The sequence below is a fragment of the Cyclospora cayetanensis genome, unplaced genomic scaffold (assembly GCF_002999335.1).
Source record: "Cyclospora cayetanensis isolate NF1_C8 unplaced genomic scaffold, CcayRef3 CcayRef3_contig_385, whole genome shotgun sequence".
Taxonomy (NCBI): Eukaryota; Apicomplexa; class Conoidasida; order Eucoccidiorida; family Eimeriidae; genus Cyclospora; species Cyclospora cayetanensis.
This window is the reverse complement of record NW_020312353.1, coordinates 1-10,261: the sequence shown is the minus strand read 5'-3', so window position 1 is coordinate 10,261 and position 10,261 is coordinate 1. Positions and strand designations below refer to the sequence as shown.

At 49.3% G+C, this 10,261-nt stretch overlaps 2 protein-coding genes across 2 annotated transcripts; one reads left to right on the top strand and one right to left on the bottom strand.

Annotated features, from left to right (window-relative positions):
- The first annotated feature begins 2,851 nt into the window (after nt 1-2,851).
- LOC34622364 lies at nt 2,852-3,292 on the top strand. The gene has a single exon (XM_022735530.1). The coding sequence runs from the start codon at nt 2,852-2,854 to the stop codon at nt 3,290-3,292; it is 441 nt and encodes a 146-aa protein (XP_022590069.1).
- A 285-nt stretch (nt 3,293-3,577) lies between these two features.
- LOC34622363 lies at nt 3,578-7,835 on the bottom strand. The gene is made up of 9 exons (XM_026334213.1): nt 7,758-7,835; nt 7,047-7,565; nt 6,822-6,911; nt 6,452-6,700; nt 5,153-6,154; nt 4,750-4,925; nt 4,532-4,604; nt 4,108-4,218; nt 3,578-3,922 (listed from the first exon to the last, which is right to left on the bottom strand). The coding sequence occupies exons 1-9, from the start codon at nt 7,833-7,835 to the stop codon at nt 3,578-3,580; spliced, it is 2,643 nt and encodes an 880-aa protein (XP_026189998.1).
- Nucleotides 7,836-10,261: the final 2,426 nt, after the last annotated feature.

The window sequence follows — 10,261 nt, the reverse complement described above, 5'->3', positions numbered from 1 at the left end:
TGAGATGGGGCGAGGGACGCCAGCCTAAATGGTGGTTGACGCAGGAGCACTTGCAGGCTTTATTGGTACTGAAGGATTTGCAGATCTGTATTTTTAAGAGCTCTTGTGGTTATGGACAGTATTCCTCGCGTTCCTTGGCAATCGTCCTTCGCCAGTGCATGCTCTGCCTGACTAGCTATCTTTATTTGCAGGAATTGCTTGGAAAACTCCCGATTGGTATTGCCAGGATCTTATGAAGACTTGAGTGTATGTGCAGGCATTCTTTCGCATGCATTATTGGGGCTGTGGCATCGACTGGGCTTCCTGCACTGGCTATACTTAAAGGCGGGCATTGCTCTATGACGTCCAGTGTCACTGCTGAGCTGGCTGCTTATGTTGATCCCTAAGACATTTTACTTGCCTTATGTTTTTTGTGGCAGGAGGCTCATGGAATTCAGCGCTGCGATGCCAGCGAGCCGTCGCGCCGCGGAGGTCCTGTTGTTAGGCTCCTCATTCGTTCTTGGCTAGTGTGTGTGTGTGTGTGTGTGTGTGTGTGTGTGTGTGTGTGTGTGTGCGCTATCTCTGGAGTTCTTCGGAATTTTTAAAGCGATTGACGCTCGCTTTACGTTGCTTGTTTTCTACTGCTTTTTTGCGTTTGTGCTTGCATTAGGATTGGTTCGAATTCAGGAAGTCTTTCGCTGCTATGCACGCAGTCAGCATCGGTGTACGTGTACGTAACCTGTGGGTGTGTTTTTTTCTTGGGAAAAAGGTAATGCGCAGGAATCCACTTAGTTAAAAGTTTCTGCCTTGTTCCATTATCTAATAATAAGAAGATAATTGACTAGTTGATCTATCTGTTCGTATATTTTCAACTATTGCAGACCTCTTCAAGCTCGATAAAGTTGACCCACTTGTACATCTCTGCGCTAGGCTCCAGGTGCACCTGGCTGAGTTCTTGGAGAGTAAAACTACGCACACCCTAGCTCTTTCCTCTCCTCCCATGTAGGAACTGCGAGGGGCGCGGCCAGGCGGAGGCGCGGTACGATCAGGAAGATTTTCAAGATCTTCCTAGTAAGTTGTACCGGGTCTGGAACTAATTGTCTGCCTGAGTACGCCTTGGATGGTCCTTTATACTCTGCGGCCGTCCACAACAGCAACTACGTACTGTTCCTTCAACGAGTCCAGGGAGGCATTCAAAAAGTCGTGAAACACTGCACTGCTTGAACAGATGTGCCGTGGGATTGTGGGACTACAATGCCAGATCATGCGCTCTCTAGTACCGCAAACACCTGAAAATAGAAACTATGGAACGGGAGAATTCACATCATCGTAGCTGAGGTGTGCTCGCCCCGCTCTTTTTCGAGATGGTACTCAGAGACATCTTTTCGCGGAACAAGAGAAAATTACTTTTGGCATAAAGGCCTGGCTCTCTTGCTTTTTCGTCGTTGCTTGCTGCCGTACTGTAAGCAGACTGTCCAATATTATCACGTTCTGGTACGCTTGTGCTATTAGATTAATGATGTTAGAGGATTGAATAGCTAGATTGCCCTCCTGTACATCAGCTTCATTGTAGAGTACTGTCGGATTGACAAAATAAAACTCAATGCTGTGCGCCAGGTGCCATGCGCTGCTGGCTGTGAATGCTCTGTTTGCTTGAGGGTGGTCTACGCGTATCCTAGCTTTTCCCCTCCCCAGATGTTGGAAATCTGAGTAACGCGCTGCAATGGAGGCAGGTGTCTTTGAAAACTGGTGATATCATTTGGTCTAGTTTGTATTGAGTCTGGAGTTAAGTGTCTCGATAACGATTCCCCATGTAAAGTGCCTCTGATATGCTACGGGCAAGCGCCAACTGCCATATTCACAGTGCACTACGACAAAGCACTGCCAGGTAGACAATGCAAGATCAGTTTTTGGAAACTCAGGGAAATGGGCTCCAAGAATTGCTCCATACGCATTAGAAGCCACTAAACCACTGGGCTACAATACCAAACAACAGTGAACTACTAGAGGGATGTCTAGGTTACTGCAGTCTCTCACTCCACTGCATGCAATGCAGTTGCCTCATTAGATTCGTAGTAAGGAACCTTAGACTCTATGACGATCACAACTCTGTACTAAACACAACACACTGGGATGGCAGAAACAAGCTTATGGAATTCACTCAGGCCTCGCAACCTTTTCACTGCGCCTAGTTACTCGTCTCAACCGCCCGCACAATGTGCGATCAGGAGTACGATGATTTATTTCCCTCTGCATCACCACATGGTGCCTTGGGTGATTACCCACTCCAGGATCGCAGGCCCCTTTAGGGACGCTGCAATGATCAAAGGCTTGTAATTTACACAAAAGATCTAAGCAAGCTATAGAATTTGTTGTTCCTTTTGTCCTTTTTGAGGGTTCCTTCTTCCATCGGGAACACAGGTGGCTGCACACTCCGTTTCTGACAGGGCCCCGGGGCCCCCACTTGTACGTGGCCCTCTTAGCTGCTTGCCGCAGAAGTGGCGATAATTTTTCGGATTTCGACTATTTGTACTGCTTCAGGCTCTTACCAGACCATGGAGGCTGGCTAGGGGAGGCCTTTCTTTTCTGGAGACTCACCGTGACCATGCGCACTTTTTCCTGGCGGTAGAGAGCTCCTCTTTCGTGGCAAAGGGAAGACATATACCAACAGCAGACAACGTGAGCAGTATTCCTCTGTGGAGGGAGACATCTACCGAGTCTTCGAAGCAACAAACTTCATTTTCCGTTTCACCGTGCCCACTAACCACGCACTATGCAGGGAGGAATAAAGTTGAAGTGTGGATCTATTGAATGCACACATGCACCAGTGTTCAAAACGGGATGATACTTCGGCTCAGCTGCCAAATCAAAAATGAAATGGCTGGAAGACGCAAAGAGGGACCTCTTCAGGCGTGGGTCTCCAGCGTTTCGTGTTGGTGTTTGGGTGGCTGGGTTGGGGGGGGCCCTCGTCTGGATTTACTTTGAGGAGAGAAACAAACCCATCAACGAGCGGATTTTGTTCTTGCCGTCTAAGAGAGAGGTGGCTATGGATAAAGCTGAGATAGAAGCCTGGAATCAACGGCTCTCAGGGAGTAAGCTCCTTCCCGTAGAGGGGGGCGAAGGACATCAGAAACAGCAGGAACAAGGGGTGGAGGCCGCTAGATCCAAGGTGCTTGCTGATATCAAGCGGCAGCCAGAGGCAGGCAAGAAAGAACAGCACCAAGGGTGGATCTCCAGTGTGCTGGGAATGAATTACAATGCCAGTACCGAGCACGCGAAACACAAGAAGTTACCGCTGCTGTTCGACAAATGAACTAGCTAGGCCAAATTATTTTCTTTTGGTCCCACCCTGTCCACCTCTTCCGGTGGCCCTCAGCTTTTCCGAATTATTCAAGGAGGCGTGGCTTAGCCAAGCCCCTTTCTAGACGCTGCTAAGGTAGCTACGCTACCCTGGCAGTGGTTTTCTAAGTTACCTTTTAACAGGAGACAAAGGACCCTATGTTTAGGCGCCGATTTGGGCTGTTGAAGCTGCGCCATGACCTAAAAGACAATCTCTTCAAAGCAACCTGCGGTGGGCTTCGAGGACGAGGCCGTGTAGCTACTCGCAAGAAGCCCCCTGTACTGTCCAGGTGAAGGACCGTCTATGGAATCGAGCAGAGGCAACATCCGTGTCTCCTCTTTGCGACTGTCGCTCCGTTTCTTCTGGGGGTAATACCTTCACTGCGTCATCTCCGGCCGCTGCTGCAGAGACTGTTCCCTTGGCAGTGCGGGAGGGTGGGGCCTCGCTAGTCAGGTGCCGCAGAAGTAAACGTGTGGGAGCCCCCACTATACACTGCACTTTCTTCCTGCGCTCATTTAGGGTTTTCTGCACCTGGCACATCAGGGCCTCCAACCTCTGCGGGAGAATTCTGATGGCAAATAGCAACTCTATGAACTTGTCCGTCTGTAAACCCAACATAGCACAACTATAAACTGATAAGACTATAGAGGCACTTTAATACACATGAATGTCTGCCACTGCGCAAAATTACGCGAAAGGACTAAGCGAAGCATGTGCCTTTTGCCGCCAGCCGTGGGTTGCTACTGGGCCCTGATGGCAGCTACGGGGACCAAGGTCCCCCTGCTCGCCTGAATTGCCTGGAATCTCGTTGTAGTTGATGGTGACAGAATGGCCATGCATTCATCTAATGAACCCTCTTGCAGTTCTTGATGAAAGTACGAAACGATTGCTAAGGATGTCTGAGCATGCGAAGCAACAAACCTTATGCCTCCAAGTATGTAGAGCTAAAAATGGCCCAAAGACTATCAAAATAGTCCTAAGTATATGAACTGATAGGAGGTATACTCGATGACATGCTGCTACTACTGTGTTGATGGCAACTTCCCGTCCATTCAAACGGCTCCACACCCAGTGCCCGTCAATCGCTAAAGTCGCGCAGTGGAAACAACTACATATTTACACCCAGAAGAAAACTGCTCTCTAGTTCTTGAAGCTACATTGTCATGCCTGTGAACGCACTTGGCCGTGAGTCTGTGGAGGGGAGGTGCATACCTGGAAGAGCACAACATCTCCTTTCGTCACGAACAGATCCCAAACCCTTCCAAGCAGCTCAAATGGCAGGCATCTGTCAACACATATATGCATATGCAGTATCAGCAACTCAGCATATCTCACTTGCGATAGGACTAGGCAGCGAAAGCAATAACAGTGGAGTTGGCAAAGTCAACAACCTGCACAGGACATTGTGGGCATTCACACATCTGGTATACCGTGTGAAAAGGGTGTACATCCAGTCGACTAAGAAGACATCTGTTTCAATTCCAATCTGTTCAAAGTGGGTCAGCAACTGGGGATGCCTCTCCTCCAGCAAGGCATCAAAAGTCCGGAAGTAAATCTCCACAACTGGCATGTCGAAGGTGTAAAATGCATGTAGTGAGCGGCGCAACTGAGGGGCACACAGCCAAACAGCATCAACTGGAAAAATAGAGTGAATGCTAACATAAATTATCACAACCATCACTCGAAAGCTTTGCAAGATAGCAGAAAAGGCTAGTTTACTTGCACGAGAGTCAATACCCTGGAGGCTACAGAATTTGGAAGAAGGCCGAAAAGAAAAGGACGCTTTAAGGGTATTCAGTTACTTGACGTTCGCCGCTTATGCTGCACGCTCACCATCAGATTTGCAAAGCAGACAAAGGCAGAATATTCATCCATGTACAACAAAAGAGTCGCGGCGATGAAAGCCATCCCTTGAACATAACCTAAATCAGGCCTAAGCATCACATAGGCCTCTAATACTGTCTGCAAGAATGTTTCCATCTTCTCTCCCCCGGCCATTCCAAATGGCACCGGAGCCACCGCTTGAGAGTCAGGAGGAGCTGCAGCAGCCCTGCGCTCAGGACTGAGGCCCTGGAGGGGTCTTTGGGTCCCTTGGCCGCCTTCACAACACGGGAACGATGAACTTCGGACATCCTCTGTAGCAGAGGAACGGCCTTCTGAAGCACACAAGTCTACAGCATCCGCATTCTCGCCCCAGCTATTGCAGCTGGAGTTGTTGCTGCTGTCCTTATCATCTGCCCGTGCTTCCTCAGGTGTCGGACGTGCTGCATCTGATGGTACTGCGAACTCAAGTGAATGAGCTCGGAGTGTCGAACCCATTGGGGTCGACAAAGAATCAGATAAATCAGGAGCAGGATTTGGCGCTGCTTCTGCATTTGGCTTGCTCCAGCCCGTAGTGGGCCGTGAGCTGAATAGCCCTAGACGGGGAAGGGTGCGGTGCAGGTCAGCGGAAATGGCGAGGAAAGAGGTGAAAACCTCTCCTTCCCACATGAAACAGTCTCTCCCAATACAATCGCTGCTTTCGGCCTTGTCACTGCTCCTACTGCCTTCAGTACCGCTGCTGGGTAAATTAGTTTCAGACGGTCCATCTGTACGGGATCCGCACAGGCTGCACACTTTGCTATTTTGCACTGTCCTAGCCTCTGTGGGTTGCTGATGAGCCCCTGATTCTGCCTCTTGAGCATGCGTGCTAGCGGGCATCGTGGAACCCCCTATGTACTCAATTCTCTCTCTATACTTGCTGTTGGTTCTTAGTAAGTGCCTCCTAGCTGTGTCCATACGAGCCACCAGTAACTCGTAAAACTTAGGGGTCAGACGCATCTGGTCGCCGATTGCCTGCAACAACACAAGATAATCCAAAATATCTACAAAGATCAGCAACAAAGCTGTGCCACGCTTCCCTAAATTCCATGGCCATCCCAGTAGCCTTCCAACTTCAAGCAATGTATTGGTATCTGCCCTTGCTCCCCCAGCTTAAAGTAGGGTTCGCACATCGAAAACAGACGCAGCCCAAGAAATCTACGATGAAGTATCCAGATGGTCAAACAGAAAAGGACACTCATACGTTTGCACAGATGTAAACGACCAAAACATTCTGTGCGCTTCACAAGAAATTCATGCCATGGGGCGCACCCTTTTCCACACCTCTCCACGAACATCATGTGGCACTCCAAGCTGTAAAATAACCTCAAAGGCTGCCGTCTCCCTCTGGGTTTCCCAGTCCGGCAGGATACTGTCAACCCAAACAGCAGACGAGGGGGCCCCCTGGAGGCCTCCCTCTGGGCCCCCCAAACGACGCGCCCTCCCATAGCGCCACGAGTAAATGCCTTGGGTTTGAGCAGGGTCCGAGGTCAGCACCATCTTACCGCTAGTGAAGCGCTCCTGAAAACTCACGCAGCTCAATAAACAAATTCTACTACCTACACCGCAAGGTCGAACTATCAACATCCAACCTTAGGTCAGGAGGCAAGGCTCCTCTTTTCCTCTTCATAACTTAATGCACCTTGCTAAAGAGGAGTGTCTTCCAGGACCGATGACTCGATATCCGGGGAAGACTTGAGATTCCTCGTGACTGTTCCCGCTCCAAGGATCTCTGCAGTACCAGCAAAATCAGGAAAAAAGCACACGCTACTTGTGCCCACTGGAAGAACATGATCGCAAATGAGAGGGCCGTCAAGCACGATCAAGAGGTAGCATAATGATGAGCTAAAGGCTGAGGAGAGCGTACCCCATCCAGGGCCTCTGAAGTCTGTTTCCTATAGAAAAAGCCAGCTCCCCCCCTGGAAACCGCACTGGCCTCGGATACTTCTGGCGGAGAACCAATACGGGTGCGGATCCATTTTCTGCTAAAGGATCTACTGCAGACAGGCGCCGTCTCATGGTCTGCTGTATCAGCGGTCTGATTGTGCTTCGTCTGTCTATCACTCATGGAGTGACTAGAAGCCAGGGAGCGGTCTCTTGGAGACGAGTTGTCGCCCTGCACAGAGTTGCCACTTGATGCAGCTGTTGCATCTTCTATTCCTTCTGTTCCTGCTACCCTCTCATGCTGTTCCCTTGGCTGTGAGTGACTTCTTTGCCGTCTTCGTTCAACTGCAAGGGGCGCCGCTTCTACTACGGCCCTGAGCTGCTGCTGAGTTGTAGCCAGCGCTTCTTTCAACTGCCTGACCTCGTCTTCATAGCTGCATATAGTCTCTGCGAATATCTCCCCGGCCAAGCGCTTCTCCTCTCGTAGCCGGGTCACCTCAAGCTGTACAATCAGCATCAGCATTGTTTGCACCGGCAGTACAAGACCAATCGCGGAGCAGCAAGAGCCAACAATGCCCACTCGGGTACCCAATGAAAACAATATGATAGTTCATACATATCCCTAAAGCATGTGTTGCAATAACACGAAAAAAACGGCATAGATGCAGCAGCAGCAGTCGTAAGTGTTGTGTACCTGCAAGGCATCGACCTCCTTTGTGGGGGTTGAGAGCTCCGCGGAGACCCGGGCCTCCGCGGAGCCCTTAACGGACATCCGTGCAGTTTCTGCTGTAGATGCAGCTGCAACAACCGCTGGTGCGCCTTTTTAGCTTCCGCCGCATGCGTTCATAGGGCTCCCACGTGAGGGCCCTACTCTGGGGTAGTTCTCTGAGTGCTGACTTTGTTCCTGCTACTCAAGTAGCTTGAAGAGAACAAGCAGGACAAAGTGACCAAATCTCCGCGAATCTCTCAGACAGCGACAGTTGCTGTTACTAGTACTGTGTTATTGCCTCTGCTGTGTCTGCAGGAGTCAGCAGTGGAATCCCAATGCCGTACATGTGGCAACCAGTCCCTCCACATGGCACGAAAAGAGGAGAATGTCAATGGCATTGTTGCTGGTGCAAACACGAGCGCGGCGGAGTCAAACGCAGTACGAACAGTAGCCTCAGTATCGTGAATCGCTGCTGCCGCAGCGACCGCGACCGCACAGGGCTGCTAGCCAGGTGATGTACTTGTTTCTGCTGCTTTGTTCTAGGGTTACTGCTTTAATTTAAAGCTATCGACAATTTAAATTGATGATTGGGGCTACCGCAGGTATAGAGTAAAGGCGAAAAGTCTTCGGGCAGAAACAGCAAGGGGGGCGCGATACAGCACCAGAGGTGTCTTCTTACAGCTGTTGCCGCAACGCAGGATCAAGCTCATTTCTCTTTGCTTCTATTTTGTTCATGTCAGTGCAAGGAAAACTTAGTCAGCTAAATTCCGCTGCCAGGCTTTCCTTCATCACGATGAGCTGAGGAAGCATTGCATTTTCTACCTGCCGACGAGATATTCTTTGTTGCGCAGCTGCACTGGATGTATAGAAGATATGCTTGGGTGCATCTGTCTCCTCCATGTATCTTTGTCAGGCTCAAGACAGAATCATCTTCTGAGGGAGATGTTTTTGTCTACTGGTCTTCCGTAGCACTGTGTTAAGCCCTGGAATAGCTGCTGCAATTACAGCAGGCCAGACGGTTTTTGGTGACAAGTGACTGTACACCTGGGTTTTTCCCTTATTCTACTAGTTGTGTAAAGATGTTAAGTACACTCTATAAGCACATCTTTGACCCGTTTTTGCGCTTTCTTATTGTACACTGCTGCCCCAACATAAGACACACCATCAAAGTCGTGCTTAAAGAGACACATAGCTCCACGCTCGATGTAAGCTTACTAGAAAGCCTAAGCGTTCTTCCATAAGCCCTCCTCCCTCTGACTCAGCGCGTAAGGTTGGTACGTGAACAGAGACGAACACCTTGTGTAGCGCGCTAAGCTACATTTAGACGCTTTAGTCTTCACTTGTCAAGTAGAAAAACGAATAAGTTGAGCTTTTCTCAATTCGTTCTGCTGTCCAGATATCTTATTTACTGCGAAGAAGCGTCATCTTAGCATAAGAGGACGCAAGGCTCCACGCACTGGGTGAGCGGCCATATATTTCGAGCCAAGAATGCTCGCACTGTTTGGGGGTGCAGCAAGGCGCACCCTAGCTGCCATTCTCCCGCATGTGAGAAGCTATGAGGGGGAGTGAGCAGCGGTAAAGGCGATATCTGTCAAGTAACTGTCGATAACTTTTTATGCCGTTTGTTTTGAGTCTATTATTGGCAATCTTTCTACGGATACCTGATATGGCGAGTTACCGAGGTAGCACCGAATGGTTCGGTGCAGCTGTTCCCTGCTCTTCCGCGGGCTGTAGATATAGTAGAAAGTTGCGTTTTCTAAAACCTTTCTCGGTTAGATTAAGCTAGTTGTTCATTCACTAATTTGGTTTTCCTTTTGCAGCATCCCGTGATAGAGTGTCTCTTCCAGCGATGGTAGTTAACTGCTGCAAGCGGAATATTGGGGCAACAGAGATTGACTTGCAAGCTGATGTTAACAAAGTACCGCCACAGCTGGAAAAATAATGATTGATCAGCCGATGAAATGTTTATGATGGCATCGCTCGAGTCATGGAGGACCAGAAAAATGTATGACGGCCACTAGGATGGGCAACTGTTCGCAGCCTTCATTAACCCCTTAGAGATGTAACTCGCTATGAACCCCTGAGATGAAGAGAAACGATTCCTGCTCCTAGCATACTTACTGAAGGAAGAAGCACTTTGAATGTGGTCCTATTCATGCACAAGATATTTTCTACCCGCAAGGACTACTGCAGTTCAAGCACTTGTGCAAGCTCCGACTCACCGGGTTATGCCGAGATCATCTCAACAGCAAGCTTCGAGAGAGGTGAAAAACCAAAGCAGTAAAATGTATGAGCAGGTGTGTTGTCCGATCATTATGAAACATATCTTTGAACAAGCCAACAAGCCTCCTGTTTCTCTTGGAAAATTGATTCAGATAGTCTGAAACCGCAAGCGCCTGCAAGAAGCCAAAGAATTCGAACCAGATTATTGGGCTGGAAGGAAGCACACTGCTTGAAATGCAAAGAAAGCCATCAGGAAAACGGAAGGC